Source organism: Mizuhopecten yessoensis, unplaced genomic scaffold (assembly GCF_002113885.1).
Source record: "Mizuhopecten yessoensis strain PY_sf001 unplaced genomic scaffold, ASM211388v2 scaffold3601, whole genome shotgun sequence".
NCBI lineage: Eukaryota > Metazoa > Mollusca > Bivalvia > Pectinida > Pectinidae > Mizuhopecten > Mizuhopecten yessoensis.
Genome location: NW_018405126.1, coordinates 145,175 through 166,386, shown reverse-complemented (window position 1 = coordinate 166,386; position 21,212 = coordinate 145,175). Strand labels below are relative to the sequence as shown.

The following is a 21,212-nucleotide window of genomic DNA, read 5'->3' as shown; positions in this document are numbered from 1 at the left end:
TGTCTACTCTAATAAAATATATTCTGATATTCATCAATCAAGTATCTTTGTTTTTATTGGCTAAATAACATTAAGGAGACAGTAAAAGCATTTAACACGTATTATTAGTCTGTTCTTAAGTAGTACATGTAGTATAAGGTCAGAGCTATAGGATATCGTTTAAAGTTCAAAAAACAATTAATGTGTCTCTGTTGTTCTCTGATTACTCGGTGAAATCCGTGACAGGTATGTCATGATTAAACTGTACTTAACTTTATTCTTTTGATGTCATATGATAATATTTTGTTACGATACATTTATGTTACCAAATGTATGATTTCCAAACGTTTGTGTAATACTGGTTATATGCAAAAAAAGCTTGTATTTTTAGAGATTAATGTTAAATACGACAGCCTTTCCTCTAACACTATGGACAGTTTTTACAGTATTGTGCCCCGCTAGTACATGGATTTATGACTATAACAGGTAACATCAACCAATTAGCATTGCCGTGGCAACTTATTGGTTACAAGTCAGGTTTATCTACACAAAAGATTTCGATCTGTTGGACGAACTCATCACAAAGATTAAAGTCATTGCTCGATATTTTAGATCAGTGACGAGTTTATCATATTTCACCCCAGACAGCATGACGAATATGACATATGGTGACGAGAGACATCATGACGGGTGTTATATGTAGTGACGAGAGACATCATGACGGGTGTTACATGTAGTGACGAGAGACATCATGACGGGTGTTACATGTAGTGACGGTAGACATCATGACGGGTGTTACATGTAGTGACGAGAGACATCATGACGGGTGTTACATGTATTGACGGAGACATCATGACGGGTGTTACATGTTGTGATGGAGACATCATGAGGTGTGTTACATGTAGTGACGGAGACATCATGACGGGTGTTACATGTATTGACGGAGACATCATGATGGGTGTTACATGTAGTGACGAGAGACATCATGACGATGTTATATATGGTGACGGAGACATCATGACGGGTGTTATATGTGGTGACGGAAACATCTTGACGGATGTTACATGTTGTAACGGACTACATCATTACGTTGTTATGCATGGTTGGGGAGACATCTTGACGGATATGAAATGTTGTGACAGCAGATTTTTTATGGGTGCGGATGTTGTGGCGGAGACATCGTAACGAGTGTTACTCATGATGATCGAGACATTATGCAGGGTGTTACATGTTGTGAAGGGGACAACATGACGAGTGTTGTAATGTAGTGACGAAGACATCATAACGATGTTATATATGGTGACAGAGAAATCATGACGGGTGTAACATGTTGTTACGGAGACGTCATGATGGATGTTCATATTATGACGGAGATATCATGATGGATGTTCATATTATGACGGAGATATCATGACGGATTTGACATGTTGTAATGGGGACATCATGACGGGTGATACATGCTGTGATGGGGACATCATATCAGATGTTACATGTTGTGATGGGGACATTATGACGGGTGTTCCATGTGTTCGATGGGGTACGTAGACCTCGTAACAGATGTTACATGTTTTGATGCTCACATCATGACGTGTGTTACATGTTGTAATGGGGACATTATGACGGGTGTTACATGTTGTAATGGGAACATCATGGCAGATGTTACATGTTGTAATGGGGATATTATGACGTGTGTTACATGTTGTAATGGGGACATCATGACGGGTGATACATGTTGTGATGGGGACATCATGACGGGTGTTACATGTTGTAATGGGGGCATTATGACGGGTGTTACATGTTGTAATGGGGACATTATGACGTGTGTTACATGTTGTGATGGGGACATGATGACGGGTGTTACATGTTGTGATGGGGCGTTATGACGGGGGTTACATGTTGTGATGGGGGCATTATGACTGGTGTTACATGTTGTGATTGGGACATTATGACGGGGGTTACATGTTGTGATGGGGACATTATGACGGGTGTTACATGTTGTGATGGGGACATCATGGCAGATGTTACATGTTGTAATGGGGATATTATGACGTGTGTTACATGTTGTGATGGGGACATTATGACGGGTGTTACATGTTGTGATGGGGCGTTATGACGGGTGTTACATGTTGTGATGGGGACATTATGACTGGTGTTACATGTTGAAATGGGGACATCATGACGGGTGTTACATGTTGTAATGGGGACATTATGACGGGTGTTACATGTTGTAATGGGGACATCATGACGGGTGTTACATGTTGTAATGGGGACATTATGACGGGTGTTACATGTTGTAATGGGGACATTATGACGTGTGTTACATGTTGTAATGGGGATATCATGACGGGTGTTACAAGTTGTAATGGGGACATCATGACTGGTGTTACATGTTGTAATGGGGACATCATGACTGGTGTTACATGTTGTAATGGGGACATTATGACGGGGGTTACATGTTGTAGTGGGGACATTATGACGTGTGTTACATGTTGTAATGGGGACATCATGACGGGGGATACATGTTGTGATGGGGACATCATGACGGGGGATGCATGTTGTAATGGGGACATCATGACGGGTGATACATGTTGTGATGGGGCAGTCATGACGGGGGTTACATGTTGTGATGGGGACATCATGACGGGTGTTACATGTTGTAATGGGGACATTATGACGTGTGTTACATGTTGTAATGGGGACATCATGACGGGGGTTCCATGTGTTTGATTCATCATAACAAGTGTTCGATGCGGTACGTAGACCTCGTAACAGATGTTACATGTTTTGATGCTAACATCATGACGTGTGTTACATGTTGTAATGGGGACATTATGACGGGTGTTACATGTTGTAATGGGTACATCATGACGGGTATTACATGTTGTAATGGGGACATCATGACTGGTGTTACATGTTGTAATGGGGACACCATGACGGTTGATACATGTTGTGATGGGGACATCATAACGGGTGATGCATGTTGAAATGGGGACATCATGACGGGTGATACATGTTGTGATGGGGCAGTCATGACGGGTGTTACATGTTGTGATGGGGACATCATGACGGGTGTTACATGTTGTGATGGGGACATTATGACGGGTGTTACATGTTGTAATGGGGACATCATGACTGGTGTTACATGTTGTAATGGGGACATCATGACGGGTGTTACATGGTGTGATGGGAACATCATGACGGTTGATATATGTTGTGATGGGGACATCATAACGGGTGATGCATGTTGTAATGGGGACATCATGACGGGTGATACAAATTGTAATGGGGACATTATGACTTGTGTTACATGTTGAAATGGGGACATCATGACTGGTGTTATGTGGTGACGGAAACATCTTGACGGGTGTTACATGTTGAGATGGGGCGTTATGACGGGTATTACATGCTGTGATGGGGACATTATGACTTGTGTTACATGTTGAAATGGGGACATCATGACCGGTGTTACATGTTGAAATGGGGACATCATGACCGGTGTTACATGTTGAAATGGGGACATCATGACTGGTGTTTGTTGTGATGGGGACATTATTACTGGTGTTAAATGTTGAAATGGGGACATCATGACCGGTGTTACATGTTGAAATGGGGACATCATGACCGGTGTTACATGTTGAAATGGGGACATCATGACTGGTGTTTGTTGTGATGGGGACATCATCATGTTGTAATGGAGACGTCATGACAAATGTTACATGTTGTAATGGAGACGTCATGACAAATGTTACATGTTGTAACGGGGACATCATGACGGATGTTACATGTTGTAATGGGTACATCATGACTGGTGTTACATGTTGTGATGATATATGTTGTGATGGGGACATTATGACGGGTGTTACATGTTGTGATTGGGACATTATGACGAGTGTAACATGTTGTGATGGGGACATTATGGCGGGTGTTAAATGTTGTAATGGAGACGTCATGACAAATGTTACATGTTGTAATGGGGACATCATGACGGATGTTACATGTTGTAATGGGGACGTCATGACGGGTGTTACATGTCATGTTGTGATAGGGACATTATGACGGGTGTTACATGTTGTAATGGGGACATCATGACGGGTGTTACATGTTGTAATTGGGACATCATGACGGGTTATACATATTGTAATGGGGACATCATGACAGATGTTACATGTTGTGATTGGGACATATGTTGTAATGGGGACATCATGACGGGTGTTACATGTTGTGATTGGGACATTACGACGGGTGTAACATGTTGTGATGGGGACATTATGGCGGGTGTTAAATGTTGTAATGGAGACGTCATGACAAATGTTAAATGTTGTAATGGGGAAATCATGACGGATGTTACATGTTGTAATGGGGAGGTCATGACGGGTGTTACATGTCATGTTGTGATAGGGACATTATTTACATGTTGTGATGGGGACATTATGACGGGTGTTACATGTTGTAATTGGGACATCATGACGGGTGATACATGTTGTGATGGGGCAGTCATGACGTGTGTTACATGTCATGTTGTGATAGGGACATCATGACGGGTGTTACATGTTGTAATAGGGACATCATGACGGGTGTTACATGTTGTGATGGGGACGTCATGACGGGTGTTACATGTCATGTTGTGATGGGGACATCATGACGGGTGATACATGTTGTAATTGGGACATCATGACGGGTGATACATGTTGTGATGAGGCAGTTATGACGGGTGATACATATTGTAATTGGGACATCATGACGGGTGATACATGTTGTGATGGGGACATCATGACGGGTGTTACATGTTGTGACGGGGACATCATGACGCGTGTTACATGTTTTGATGGGGACATTATGACGGGTGTTACATGTTGTGATGAGGACATTATGACAGGTGTAACATGTTGTAATGGGGACATCATGACGGGTATTACATGTCATGTTGTGATAGGGACATCATGACGGGTGTTACATGTTGTAATAGGGACAGTATGACGGGTGTTCCATGTGATGGGGACATCATGACGGGTGATACATGTTGTGATGGGGACATCATTACGGGTGATACATGTTGTGATGGGGACATCATGACGGGTGTTACATGTTGTAATGGGTACATCATGACGGGTATTAAATGTTGTGATGGAGACATCATGACGGCTGATACATGTTGTGATGGGGACATCATGACGGGTGATACATGTTGTGATGGGGACATCATGACGGGTATTACATGTTGTGATGGAGACATCATGACGGCTGATACATGTTGTGATGGGGCAATCATGATGGGTGATACATATTGTAATGGGGACATAATGACGGGTGTTACATGTTGTAATAAGGACATCATGACGGATGTTACATATTGTAATGGGGACATCATGACGGGTGTTACATGTTGTAATAAGGACAGCATGACGGGTGTTACTCTTTGTAATGGTGACATTATGACGGGTGTTACATGGCATGTTTTGTTCTGAGCCATGATTGAATAACAGTGTCTCTCGATATTTTATTCAGATCCTTGTTTTGATAAAAGTGTATCTCGATACTTTGTTCTGAGATGTATTTGAATAAAAGTTTGTCTTGATAAAGGCCCAAATCGAAAATTATTTCATTTACTCCCAACAGTAATGAAAAACCTGCCACTTTAAAGTAACATTTCTTTTTAAATTAAGTGTTTTATACGTATTGTAAATACTGTTAATAAAGGTTCACCGTCTTATAGAATATAAATTGATTAAATGTTACATTTTATTATGTATACGTCTGTTTAACAGATAAACTAGTTACAACGTTTACTATTGAATGTACCTATTTCGTAAAAAAGGTAGGGTTGAGTACGAAGGTCTGAAAACCGAATGATTTAAGACCATTGATAAAATTGCTTTAAACAAGCTGGGTTTTTACTTCCTTGTTAAGGTAGTATTACCATTGATAAAATTGCTTTAAACAAGCTGGGTTTTTACTTCCTTATTAAGGTAGTATTTATTAACACACACAACGTTTATATTGTATCCTTACCTCAGCATGACCTGGCAGAACGTTCGGTAGAGTTGTCGGCTGATAACCACTGCGGTGAGTATCGATTTATATAATGATTATCATCCTCACAGCAGCGGAAGGTCCGGAGAATCGATCATCTTGTGATTTTTTTAATTTTTGAATCATTTTACTCTCACAAAAAGTGTATCACATTATAAGCAAGGGCGGGTAGACTTTGTAAGAAATGTGTGTGCCAACACGACTTGCCAAACAAGTAATGTACGTGTGCGGAATATGTAGCCATCTAACCGTTTACATGCCCTATATTACCTAACATAGATTATGCTAACAAAGAGTGCATCTGTTTATGATCAGTTGCCATTTGCATGGGTCTTAACTGGAAAAACAATGGCGAGTGCTTCACATTTATTATGCTTGTTTATCGGAAAAGTATACAAAATATCTTACCATTTAACCTTTTCTAGATGTGGTGCGTGTGGCTGATTGCGCCAAACAAATCAATAATACAACTTTTTGTTATAAGAGTTAGGTTGTAAACAAATATTCTCTCAGCTTCATTATCTTCAATATACTTTTATTCAAACTGTCTTCTTTAAGAGTTTAGCTCAATCGAAAATAAGTAGTAATTACAAAATATTCGTATAGGGCCCTTATGTTCGCAAACGATAAACAAATAACCAACAATATTTCCAAACACGAATCGGTTTGTTTCTAGGTAGAATTTCGTTCATTTTGACCAATTAGTTTAATTGTTTATACCTTTATATATATATATATATAATATAAAAACATGAAGACTAAAGATTGTTTATAGTTTTATAAATATATGAATATTAAATCCTTTGCTATATAGATTGTCATTCCCGGTACATTTGAATCGTCCATTGAAATATTTCCCCATTTTTCTAAAGAAAGACACATCTCATCCACTCATGATGCCGATACTGACATTAATGCGGTCACATAATTGATCGTTACAAAGGTACATAGATACTAAAATGTTTTAGTAAATTCCTGAAATTTATACCCGGATTCCGGATCTATTTTTTGTAATACTCTTGACCGGAAGTTGAATAAAGCATGTGAGTGAATCGAGGCAGCCGTCATGTTGTGAAGATATTAAATATACCTACTAATCCATTGCTTCAGATGGAGTCACAAGTTCGTCAGCAGACACAGCCAAGGATACTGGTGAGTCATGCTATAAACTTGCTTTTATCATTACCGATACCTGGTTCGATAGTTAACACATATATAACTATCCATAAAACGCTGAGAAAGTGTCAGTTCTTACATTTCTATTTTAAGGGGAGAATATCCTATTTATGATATTGAGACATACGAACACAGTTAACGCTTCAGTACTTTTGTTGTTGTTGTTCTCGGTTATTTTTATTTTAAAAGATATTTCATCAATAAAACATTCCGATTGATATTCAAACCCAACATACTATAATAAAAATATTATGCTGACAGCCATCAAGTTGTTAAGTTGTTATGTATTACAGAAAAGAGACCTGAAGAACAGTCCATACATTTTGGTGGCAGAATTGGACTTCGGCACAACCTACTCGGGGTACGCATTCTCATCACGGCTGGAGTATACCAAAAATCCATTGAATATCAGTACACTTGTATGGCAAGCAGGATCCGGAAATCTCGCTTCCCTAAAGACCTCTACGTGCGTTCTGTTTAAACCAGACGAAAGTTTCGACACGTTTGGTTTTGAAGCCGAAGACAAGTACGCCAAGCTGATAGACGACGATAAGCACCATGACTGGTTCTTTTTTAGACGCTTTAAGATGTCACTTTATGAGCAAAAGGTAAATAAGTACTTTATTTACATTGGTTGTATACATGATAGTAACAAAGATACATTAACCATCCAACTGAACCTAATTAACTCTTAACTATATATGTTAATTAGATATGTTAATTAGATATGTTAAAACGTATGTTTTAGGATATCACCAGATCCATGAAATTGTACGCACAAAATCAGAAACCAATGCTGGCAATGAAAGTGTTTGCGGAGGCAGTAAAGTACCTGAAGGACCATCTCCTTGGTACCTGTGAGAAGAGGGGGCTAGAATTGCTGATGTCTGACGTCAGATGGGTCCTGACAGTGCCCGCTATTTGGAATGACCGGGCAAAACAATTCATGAGGGAATGCGCTCAGCAGGTAATCACCAATAACCTTTTTTTCGAGTACATTTACTATCTTATGTGTATAATTATCGTCATTACAACAATCTTTCACTACATTAAGTATTTCACTTCTTACATATCACAACATTATTTTCTGACTCGTGTCACATGCACCCTTAAAAAATGTAACATGTCAACGTTAAGGTGATATCATTTTCGTTGTTATGGTAAACATATGTATTTGAAAGCTCCTTAAAATTATATAAAAAGCATTTAAAATTGAGTTTTGAGCATTTATAAATTTCAAAAACAATAATAATATCGTTGTTTAGGCTGGTATCCCAGGCTATCAACTCGTTCTGTCGTTGGAAGCCGAGGCAGCTGCTATGTTCTGTAAATACCTACCGCTGAAAGACATGTCTGTTGGAAAAGGGGGAGACAACCTGGTGGTGTTTCGACCTGGGTCGCGATACATGGTAGTGGATGTTGGTGGTAAGAGTTAATGGAGATGAAGGTTAAATTATGTTGTTATACCGTATCTATAGAAACGATAACCAGCATTACCGGAATAGGAACGGACAGAACTCCTTTTGTTCGCCTTGACGCACGCTCAACACAAAGGCCAATAGTTAAGGTCACGAAAAGTTAGAAAAGAGAAAAAAAATATTTCATGGAGATGATGAAATCCGATTGGTCAGGCACGATTTGCTTATTTTCTCAGCCGTTTGACTTTTCTGATTTCATTTTTCATATGATGATCCATTGTGTTATCCTAAACGATGTATTAATGCATAACAGACTAGAGTTATGGTGTATATTGACCGTTGTTGCCATATATGTATTCCATTGGCGTTGTTTTCGTCACATACGGCTGTATTGTGCAATAATGACATCCTATTATTTATTCGCTTACAAACCATTTCCCGAATATCTAAAAATCTTTTTAAATTCACTTTTTACCGAGTGTGAAATTTTAATATATATCAATACCCAGCATGATAAAAACAGGAATTGTTACAATCCACTAGGGATCCCTAACCACTGCCAAACCGGTTAGACTATCAATACAACGGATTTGAACCCTGTAGTTTATATCATTGTACCGCGAGCTAACTAACCCTTGCCCGCGGTTGGACAGGGATAAAAAGTATTGAGTACTTTTGAACAATTTTTTATTTTACTTATAATTTTGATATCAAATGGGTGAATTCAAAATGAATGACTTCTTATCTCAATCAATTTGATTGACTTGGATGCGCTTTATCAGACAATTGAACTATGCATTGATTTTTTTATCATATTGACATTGAGTTTCTTTTGATTTATTCTTACGAGTTGTTACTGTGATATATTGAACTCTACTTGTTTACACTACAGGAGGAACCGTTGATATCACTGTACACGAGGTGCTGCCAGGTCTGAAGCTGAAAGAGGTGTACATGGCAAATGGAGGGGACTGGGGCGGGACCATGGTAGACAAGGAGTTTGAAATGCTTCTTTCTGAAATCTTGGGAGCTGATGTGTTTAACGACTTCAAGCAAAAACATGTTGCAGACTACCTGGAGCTACAAAGGTCTTTTGAAACTAAGAAAAGATCAATCTCATCAGCGACTGATGCAAAAATTACGTTTACTCTCCCAATCAGTCTGATGGACACTTTTGCCGATATTCATCCAAATAAAACCGTCGAGGAAAGTATATCCTCTAACAAGAAGTATTCAAATAACCTCACATGGAAGATGGATAGACTGCGAGTCAAGTCTGAGCTAGCTCAAACGATGTTCCGACAATCCGTCCAGAAGATTATTGACCACGTGGTAGAGCTGATGAAACACCCAGAGGTAGAACAGGCTCAGGCCATCCTCCTCGTCGGCGGATACTCGGAATGTCTTCTACTACAGACGGAAATTTCCGCCAAGTTCCCGGACAAGCGTCTCGTCATTCCACACGAGGCTGGCCTTGCTGTGCTGAAAGGTGCCGTCATCAACGGTCATGAGCTAGACACGATCACGGAAAGGATCAGTAGGTTTACATATGGCACAGAATTAATAGGTGATATATTCAGTGTACATGCACAGAAAGGACAGTCTCTTCCTGTATGGAACAGTTTAGAAACCAAACATTATTATGTCGTACACGCCTTTCAAACAGTGATGCGGTTTAATATCTACATTTCGCCCCACCCATCGCCCAAGTATGTTACTGACGAGGGTTGTGAGTGTATTGGTTCACTTGTAATTGAAATGCCCGACACCAGCAAAGGGCTGAATAGAGGAGCAGACGCCCAGTTTACATTCGGTGGCGCGGAGATAGAAGTCCAGGTCAAGGACAGAGATTCGGCTGAGGAAAGAGTAGCTTACCTCAATTTTCTTGGGTGATAATGTGAATTATAGGGTTCAATATTTAGCTAAAATGTGTTGTAGTCTAGTGTTGTCCCTTATTGTTTCTGAGAGTTTTATTTATTCTAACATCACGTCAAAATTAACAGACATTATAAAAAAACAAATGATTTTCGTTAATAATGAAAAAATAAAGTTCAGTTTTTTAAATCGGCCATGGATTGTAGACAAATGGTCATTACATAAATGTTCTCGGGGTAGCACTCGTCATCAATTTTACAGGACTAAGGTTAGAGCTGTGTTGAGTGTTACATGTATATCATAGTCTTCCTATAACATAGAAAAGCAGGTGACAAAGGGAGACATTTACATACAGTCCCTTTCTGGGTCTCGAATTCATTAACTACATCACCAAACCCTTGAAATATCCAAAGCGCCTACCGTTACATCACCCCGACCCGTTAGGTGTCATAGGTCATGCATATGAGGTCCTGACAGTGCACAGGTCTTTAAAGTTAGTGTCTTTAGTCACTTGTATTTCTATTATTTATCCAATTAATAAATAATGTATCGTATACATTAGTGTATTTTAATCCGATGGTTTAAGCTATGAACTTTTAACTTAAAATGTCTTTGTCTAATGAGTAATAAGTATGTCTAATTATATACACTATAAAAGTTTACACTGTAAATCATCTACAGAGATTCAACTTTTAGAATTGTCTACACAGTTGTAGGTCACCAACAGTTCGTTATGTCCATACTTCTTTTAACTCGTAACTAATATTGTGTGCATCACTCCACCTTAATTCCATTGTTTTAACCTCTGCTTTTCTTCAAGGAATGATTTCGAAAAAAAATCATGATTTTATCAAACATATCACGAGAAATATAATATAGGAGTGTAGGTATCTGTCTATTAAGTTTTGCTCAAGTTGCATCAATTGTTTAATACTTAGTGTTTTAAATGAAATCTTACTGTTTTATTTTCCAAAGAACTTCAAGAGAAAAAATTAAAATATGAATTAGCCACATGTTACCGCATCTATTCGTCTGTAATATAACCTGATTTGTGATTTTGAATCCAAATTATGTACCAAAAGGTTGACCATTTCTATCCTATTCTACTTATATATGATGAGTTATTTTCGTCATCGCTTGCCAATTTATTAATGAAGTGCCGAATTGAAATAAAATATGCTATAATATTTTATACTGATTTTGAGTGTTACATTTATATTTATTGAAACTTCACGTCAAAGTGAACATTTACAATATCAAGAATCCAGATGTTCAAGTTTAAAAACTTTGACCCGGTATATTGTAGACAAATAATTTCACGCGGTAGAAATACTTACATACTGTTAATAAACTTGTGGTGTGTACCGTATCAATGTTTTAGTGACTAGTATTGTATACATCATCATCCATCAACAAAGGCTCCATTTTAATACAGATGTAGGTCATCATTAAGGCTACAAAACTGATACACGCATCATATGCATAACTGTTCACCAATGCCACTGTTAAGACATATACATTATCGTCAATGGATGCATACTTAAACTTTTTTTGAATTAAAAAACAGCACGAGAAATACAAAGTGAGCGGGGGAATCTGATGAGATTTGCCGAGTTGCTTTCGTTGAATTGATTGCTAAGTTAACGAACTCAATAAGGTATCTTTGTTTTAACTTGTCATATGTGTATTGTAAACGGGCTACTGCATCTATCCAGTGTAATGTGATCTATAGTAAATTAAAAATGCTTAAAATTAAATAAAAACTTGGCCTCTTCCTATCCTGTTATCACACAGCAAATACTATGGTAAGTATATGGTAGTGGGATTTCAATTACATTTAACTTTTTGGTGTCGACGAGTTATATTCTGTTCCCATATATTTAAATAATTTATTGCGAAAAATGATTCCAGGAAAATCGGATGTGGCGAGCGGACGGACTGACAGGCTGCTTGGTCCATATTAATTACACTTTACGATATACAATCTGCAGCGTTAAGGGGCATATATTGGATATACTGCAACATAAGTACACTAAAAGTATATATATACCTGTTGTAAATACTATACAAATATGTATTCATCGTTTCTTTTATTAATCATTTATATAAACTATAACAGAAAGATATACCACAGATCCAATACACAAACAGGAAGCAAACAAATAGAGAATTATGAACTTCGACAAAAACAAGATTGAAACCAGTTCTTCCTAAATTGTACTGGTTTTTGGTATTTTCCTAATGTTTTCGATAACCAGTATAATAAGTAGATAACCGACTATTAATGAATCAATATTGATTGCTAAGTTGGATGTTCAATAATTTTGCATCACAAATATTTCCGTAATATTGATTAAACCATCTAAGATAGCAATATCTATCTATATAATTTATAGGTAAATATGACAACGCATCTAACTATAAAATATAGATTTATCTTGCACAGATTCTAGAGTTGTATATCAAATGACTGGTGTGTTACTGCTGAGAAAAAGAAAGTTAAAAGTCGTGAGTTAAAGTCATGAAGGTTGTCGTACAGTTTGATAGCTAGGTGACCATTTCATCATACTGTAACGTAATACACATAATACAGTGTTCCTAGTGGTTGGCTTTTAAGGCTGTTTGCTCCACTTTGCATGTGTTGTTTACATTTGTATTAAATTTGCTGTATAAAATATAATATAAATCCCGTGAAAAACAATGTTTTAACATTTAGAGTGAGAAACAACACTCGGAGTATTGAAAATGGTAACTAAAATGTGTATTTCTGTTTAGTCAATTGATAAACAACATGAAAAATGCATACAGATGTATTACTGATAATTTATGCTGCGAATCTTTATAATATAGAAAAACAAAAATACACTACATATAAGCCTATTCCATAAAAAATGGGAAATGTAGCCTACATGTATATACTATATATAGTATTTATCAAGGAGCAGCATACCTTTGTTTTGTGAATATCGCCTTTTGAATTCTTCCTCCTGCATTAAGGCCATTCCTTCGTAATGTATGTAGTTCAGTGATGGATATCTAGCGTTAACAATTGGTTATCTTTACGAGGCCTAGGGCACTTCAGAATTCATGTTCATTTAAATTGTACAGTTTCAAAAGATGTTAAGTTCCGTGTAAAAAAAAAAAAAAAGGTATTGAGCTGAAAGATTAAGGTATAGAGCTGAAAGTATAACTGCGAGTTATTTTTATCAACACCATCTAGAGCAAATCCTCAAGCATCCTGATTCTTAGTCTATAAAACAAGCAATATCGATCACTCGTCAATGTCATTAATATTATGGAAGAAAGAAGTCCCACCTTTCGGGATCAATGTTAATCATGTTATCGAAATTTTATTAGATTTTATTTTTGAACCTTAAAAGAACATCTCATAAAAAAAATGTTTCTTTGTAAATGCTGAAATTTAATTTATTATAGTTAGATTGACACGACACACAAGAGTAAGACGTGATGAAAGTTCATACTTTATCAGTGTTTTCTAATTGTATCCCATTAATAAATAAAGTGTTCGAAATGTTTTTGCTGTACCTCTACTAAGGATACAATATATAAATAACATCACGAAATCAGCATCTCCCCATGATCATACCTTAGCTATTTATATATACCGCTTTAGCAGCAACACAACATTTGATAAGGTAACCACTGGAATTGAAATACAAAGGGTCGGGCAATGTCCAATGTGTTTACATCTTTACTAAAAGAGAAATGACGTTTATCATAAGGTCGTGAGCTTTTTGCAGTTGCGAAAAGCAATAATACTTCTTAATCCATAGTGGCTGTTTTACACAACGCACCTTTTTTTTCATCAAAAATGCAATAACACTACATACAACTGGATTGAAAGTTTTCACATTCGTGTTATATATTCTGGCGATCGTGAATGAATCACTGGATCGCTTTCTGTTACCTGTTCGTTCTCCTCTATATCGACCAATGTTGATTCCACGTTCTCCGTGGCAGTGTCCATTCCCTGGTTAACATGTGGTGTTAGTGAGGTTACTGTAGCCACATTCGGTGACACAGCTGCTGGTACAGGCGATTTAGATGAATTCACTTTAGAATTGTTTAGCATTTCACTTTTTACCGTTTTGTCACCATGGGTCAACAGTTTTGATTTGTCAGGGTCGTTGGTATCATTGGTACTGTCTGATACAACATTGACCTCTGGTTTGACTAATTCTCCTTTCCCTTTCTTCATCCATTTCATGGCTATTGAGTGGGCTTTGACTGTCGTTTGGATGGACGGCTGAGACCTTGGGGATTTAAACACTATTTTATCCAGCTTGTCAACAACGTCACTGAAAGACATCCGAAGCGCCGATGCTCTTTCGACAACATTTTCTGGCAACGTATTCTTTGTTTTCTCTTGCATATGCCTATTATGGGACAGATATATAATCGGCTTTATACAGAAACTGAAGAGGGCGACAATGACCGTGACGGAGTAGTAGCCCCTCCAGAATTCTGAGTCGTTGACCCCCGCGTGTCTAAACAGGACAATGAAGTAGGGCAACCACAGCAGCAATAGAACAACCCCCATGATCATGTACGTGACTGTCAGGTGGAAATCGGGATCCTCGTAATCGTCTTCAAGTAGACGCTTGTCTCTCCGTTTCGGCGTTCTAGCACGTCGTTTTCTGTTTTTCATCTGCTTGTTCTTCGGTTTTTTGTCTGCTTTTCCAGATGGTTGCTTACTGTCTGTCCATCCGTGTTTTGCAACAGGAGCCGACAGTTTTGATTTCTCCGATTTCTTTTCCAGATTGATGTTTTCGGCTTCCATTTCTTTTTTCTCCTCTGCGATGGCTTCCAGTCGTCTCTTACGGCGGAGCTCTGCCTCTATTTTAGCTGCTTCTGTATTTTCCTTGTGGATTTTTGCCTTGCGTGATTTTAAAATGATCGGAATGCAGATGACACCAGACAAAATGGCAGCTCCTATCCCGGACATAAACAATATAATCACATAATAAATGTTTGATTCATGATAGACAATACAACTTCCATGATAGAAGTCGTAGTCTATAGGACTCCATCCGGACATAGGAATGGCAGCGATTCCCAGATCGACTCCCCATATTAGAAGTGAAACTACGGTAACTTTAGAAACTTTTCCAAACACTTTTCCGTGTAGTTTCGGATTCTTCACTAAGACTGTCCTCTCTATGAACAACGTGATGATAAACCCGAACATAACCAGGTATATCCAGTTCACTAGGATGGCCTGTGCGTAACATACGGGCATGGTGAGGTCCCATTGTCCCCTTAAGGCAACCACCGCGCCGGGGATGAGAATGAACAGCCATGCCAGGATATCGACAATAATCAACTGGAACACGAGTCTATTGGCAGGATCCAGGAGCAAACGTTTCTTTTTGAACATGACTATCAGTAATATGTTGAGGATAATACTTACGAGAAGTATCGTTAAGTCGACCGCTGCCGCAAACTTCGGCATAACGTCCTTCGAAAACCAATTAATGAACGCTCCCCCAATGGAGGTTCCTATGTTGGAACTCATTGTGAGGTGCTTCGTTTGTCCGTCAATGCGCCAGCAATATTTTTGGGTATTTCGGATTAATTGAAGATCTTCCCATTTGACTTTCGCTGTTAGATGTTTAAAATGTCATCAAGTACACAACGGTTCATTTTATAATACGTCGTTCAGATAAATCCGTTTACGTACGTAAAGATGCATTGAGAAACACACCGTTAATGAATCATATACAAAGATCCCTGCATCACCGATATATATCCTTTAGTTTGTGGACACAGTCGTCATTTCACAGCAATAGTAATCGTACACACACGACATATTCCGGTGAATTTGAATGTCCCTTAAACACATAATATGTATATAGATATAATTTTATTGAACGTTTCTCTAATCTCTTAATCTTATTTTTAAGATTCGACTTAATCCGCTGACCTCAAACTGAAAACTACAAGTGTATTGTAGTGCAGGATTATTTTCCGAGTCAACTCTGTCGTGACCGATTAACAAATGTATATCACCATTATACAACATTCATTATCAAGGGTCCAGATCGGAAAGAAAAAAAAGATAAATAAAGATTAGCAGTCATACAGACACCAGCATTTAGATAGATTTTTTCGTTATTGTAGAAGGGAGATAACTCGTTTTAACATGACAACGTACATGAAAAGGGTGAATAGAAGCTTGACACAGTTTGAAAGAAGCAGTACTAATATGCAATAATTATGTCGTCACTATCTGATATGTAATATTTACTCTTCATTGCTCATTCAACAGTACATTTTAAGGTGGTCGTAGGGTCAGAGAAGCACATACCCATATATATAAGTATAAATCATACAAAACGACATTATTCATTTAGAATGCAGTTCGTTTAACTCTTTATGTATATAGGCGGGCCTGGTAGTTACAGGACGCTTGGGTTAAAGTCTAAAATGCAGATGTCACTAAGTGAGTTTTAATGTCTTTCTTGAATTTGGCAACAGTTTTCGACTTTCTGGTAGGAAATTGTAAAATATTCGACAAAACGACAGCCACCTTTCCAAAACGTATGGAGTATCATTCGGAGGTGAAAGTTTTGCCCAGCGTTTCGTTTAATGTGCAAAATGACTTATCAACAGTCGTTGGCACACGTTACAACGTTTTCACAGAAACTAAGCTTTTCGTTTTATACATGTACTGTACTGGTATCTACCGATAAGGTGTATACGGTGTTTTATTCACCCACTGACTGCTCAACTTTGTTTGGGACATGATCAAATAGTTGAACAGCACATTTATACATTAATCAATCAGATTGAATAGGAATGTGACGTTGGGTTTACCCGTTCGCACATCGTCGATCTGTATAATAACACAGTCATTTATCGGTCTACTTAATTTGTGAAAACGTGATATGAAATAAGTATACAATATAACTGTTCAGGTATCAGCTAGACATGCATTCTCAGACATTGTAACTACTTTCTTTTCCTGGTATATGCTCTGACACTTGATGTGGTCTGGAGTTATGATAGTGTATAATATATCAATCTAATCTACCGTAGAAGTATTGATCACCATCATAAATCAGGTTATTAATACTGAAACCTACTGATAAAACACAAGTGTGCAACCAACACACCAACTAGGCGACATCGTGTGTGTCAACAAAGTGATGCTTTGTGGGAAAAAATCACATTTAGGTGGTCGTTAACTAGTTGAACACATGCGCCTGATGAAAACAAAATTGTCAATCATCTTTCTGATGTGTTATACCACAATATCAATATGTGTTTTAATACTATACGATGTGTGTGTTTGGTACTATACAATATGTATTTATATTTATATAATGCTCGCTGTGTCTGACCCTTGTGCGAGTCGATATCGATAAGAGGATCATAGTACGAGCTCAAAAGGGATTACCTAGTTTAAAAACACATATACAGAGCTGTGAGGTCAAATACACAACCCAGTATAACATTTATATACATCGTATCATGTTAGGATTTGCAGACATTCCATAAACACTTTTTGAAGGGAAATGTTGCATATGATAATAAATATACACAGTACACAAAAAAATCGCAATTACTTACATGTGTATTTTTACTATCGACAATAGCAATAAAGGGGACACAACAATTTGCATTTTTGTTGCATGGTTGATATAACAAAAAGTAAGCGAGTAATCTCCCTTTTTCGATACATTGAGCTATATACTTAAAACAAAAATGTTGTCAATAGTTTATCTGCACATCGAAACAATAGGTAATGTCAGACTGTTTCACGCTTACGAAATAAATATATATGGTCGGCGACTAGAGCCGTGAGAAAAAAGATTGAAGACAATTTTGTAAGGGCCTGATACGTCGGGAAATGTTTCAATACGGACAAATTTTAAATTTATTTATTGGAATTAACTATTCTTGAACTACGAAGGTTGTACGGTGGTCAAAGATGGCCTATTGCAACTGTAGAGGAGGAAAAACCCTCTTTTTAAGTAGGCTGTTAGTTAGCCAGGACATCTTAAAGAGTGTTTACCTGCTCGTACATAATATGCTACATTCAGACACCAGCTTCGTCGTGTAAGTTAGCATGAGTCTCTCACAATAGAATCAAAGTATAGCACAACTGTTGACCTCAATAGAATAAAATGATTTTAACCCACATCTATATATCGTCTTATTTTATTTTAAAACCTGAGATAGCTAGTCCTTACAGTAACCTTGATTTAGAGTTGAATTACGAGAGGATTACTAGATATTTATTGTACTTAAATAGCCCAAGCTTTCCATATACGGGATCTTTCGATCTTATGATACTAAAAATACATTCAATAATTTTACTATTAAAACTACAATTATATATCGATTCTTTTAATACAGATATTTATCTACGACCACTTAAAATAGACAATTATATACTTTATATCGTAAACTACTAGTATGTGTGTATACATGCAGATAATTACCTACCACAGAACATGAAATATTACCAAACCTACTTTAAATCATACTATTATCAGTATGTCAATACTTTGCTTTAGCAAACTTCATGTGCGATCGTTTATCATTTTTCGTGGAAGTCCACGTTAGTGATTCCACGAACCAACGGACAAAAGGTCTATAGGCATTTACTAAAACATGGGGATATGTGACTACAAATACTGACTGTTTAACCGACCCATAGAAAAGAGATTCATGTAAACGTGGATGCACCCACTTAAACATAGTTTGTTGTATTGTTTACTGTTATGTTGTGATAGGCTCTATTACGTTCTATAAGGAAGTTTGGGTTATGAAACACATCAATCGAGTGACATTTTGAATACTATACACACTTACAGCTTTTACAAACTGGTGATAATCATGTGCCATTTAAACACAATATTTACATGTGCATGGCATTGTCACTATATAATCTATTTGAAAGCTGTGTCGTTGATGGGACTTTAAATGTCATGCACCACGAAACACAATTAGTATCGTGTTCATACCACACAGACCGGAACTGCAATATACAACGTAAATGTGTAAAACAGAATCGAGAAAATAATTGTTAAAATACTTTTATTACAACATAAAATAGCTAGCGCGCAAAGCTGTGTCATTCAAGTAGATCATAAAATGCCATACAACAAAATCTGAAGGAAAATATACTTTATGTTGGTATCGATATGATAGTATGTTTCAGTTTCGCATGTTAATACAATATAAAACAATGACCTTTAAAAAGAACAGTTGGATACTAAGTAACCTTCGGCTATGATTTTGGAATATATACATTTAGCTACTTTTAGCTGCAGGCCTTGCTCATTCATCAGAAACCTAAGATTTTCTTCTCCGTTCATATCCATAAACCTCCCCTGCAGGTGGGGGGGGGGGGGGGGGAAGAATACACCTGCTGTTACCAACTGCGTGTATCATAGGAGGCGACTAATGGGGAACCACCTGCAGAATTAAGGGTTCGCTTTGGAGTTCACTATTTGGGGACACAAAAGCGATCAAAATAAATATGCTGCACCCATTGCAATATTCGGGATCTTCATCTTTCTTTCTTTTTACTTCTAACTACCTTTTATTTCCTAGCGCCTTTCTTGGCAACACCTCACTTTTGGCATTAATGCTGAGCGTTCGCCCACGTGAGGAAGGCAATGGGTTCTGTCCCCAGGCTTGGACATACCAAAATCCTTAAAAACGGTAGTTGTTATATCCTTCTTTATGTTCAGCATTTAGGGAAATCGCAACAACTGGTACATCCGTGTTCAGTATAATGTGACTGGGCGGAATGCTTTGCTGGGTGCCGTCGGCATGGTATTTCAATGAGATAGCACTATAAAGTCGCACCAGATCCGCGCTATCACAAGGAGGCAAGCACACCAACATACACTGTCTCCTGCATGCACACACGCAAGCACCAATACACTACACACATGGAGGCACGTCCTTAAATGATCTTAGTTGTTAACAGGACGTTAAACAAAATTAAACCAAACCAAACAAATATATATAAACAACATTTCTATGCTTTCCATATCTATAAAGAACATCACGTACATCTGAATAAGCTGACCATTAAAGGAGAAAATGTAATTTATCTTCTATTACATAAGTATTACAATAGTTTCATTTCCTTTCAGCCAGTGGAGTTTTACTTCAACATCTGCTGGTATAAATAGCTAACGGTAATAGCTATCGGTAAAACTCAATACCTAAAGCCAGCTAATGGTTAAGGTCAAGACCTAAAGCTTATTAATGAGGATAAATGTACAGATTAAAACCTAGCTAATGGTGATAAAGGTTTAGATCTAAAGCCAGCTAATGATAAGTGTCCAGACATAAAGCTAGCTATTGATGATAAAGGATTTTATTTAAAACTAGCTAATGGTAAAGGTCCAGACCTACAGTTAGCTATTGATGATAAAGGTCTAGACCTAAAGCCAGCTAACGGTAACGTTCCAGACCTAAAGCTAGCTTATGATGATAAAGGACTAGATCTAAAGCTAGCTAACGGTAACGTTCCAGACCTAAAGCTAGCTACTGATGGTAAATTTCTAGATTTAAACCTAGCTAATGGTAACGTTCAAGACCTAAAGCTAGCTAATAATGATAAAGGTCTAGATCTAAAGCTAGCAAACGGTTAACTTCCAGACCTAAAGCTAGCTGATGATAAAGGTCTAGACATGATGCTACTTTATAGTAAAGTTCCAGAGATAAAGCTAGCTAACGAGTGTTTAT

General features: G+C 37.6%; 2 protein-coding genes across 2 annotated transcripts; one reads left to right on the top strand and one right to left on the bottom strand.

The window, feature by feature from the left end:
• Positions 1 to 5,961: 5,961 nt before the first annotated feature.
• LOC110447750 (heat shock 70 kDa protein 12A-like) lies at positions 5,962 to 11,652 on the top strand. The gene is made up of 6 exons (XM_021493642.1): positions 5,962 to 6,042; positions 7,120 to 7,161; positions 7,479 to 7,793; positions 7,934 to 8,152; positions 8,451 to 8,610; positions 9,496 to 11,652. The coding sequence occupies exons 2-6, from the start codon at positions 7,120 to 7,122 to the stop codon at positions 10,494 to 10,496; spliced, it is 1,737 nt and encodes a 578-aa protein (XP_021349317.1). The 5' UTR covers positions 5,962 to 6,042; the 3' UTR covers positions 10,497 to 11,652.
• A 2,694-nt stretch (positions 11,653 to 14,346) lies between these two features.
• Positions 14,347 to 16,014, bottom strand: LOC110447753. The gene has a single exon (XM_021493646.1). The coding sequence runs from the start codon at positions 16,012 to 16,014 to the stop codon at positions 14,347 to 14,349; it is 1,668 nt and encodes a 555-aa protein (XP_021349321.1).
• Positions 16,015 to 21,212: the final 5,198 nt, after the last annotated feature.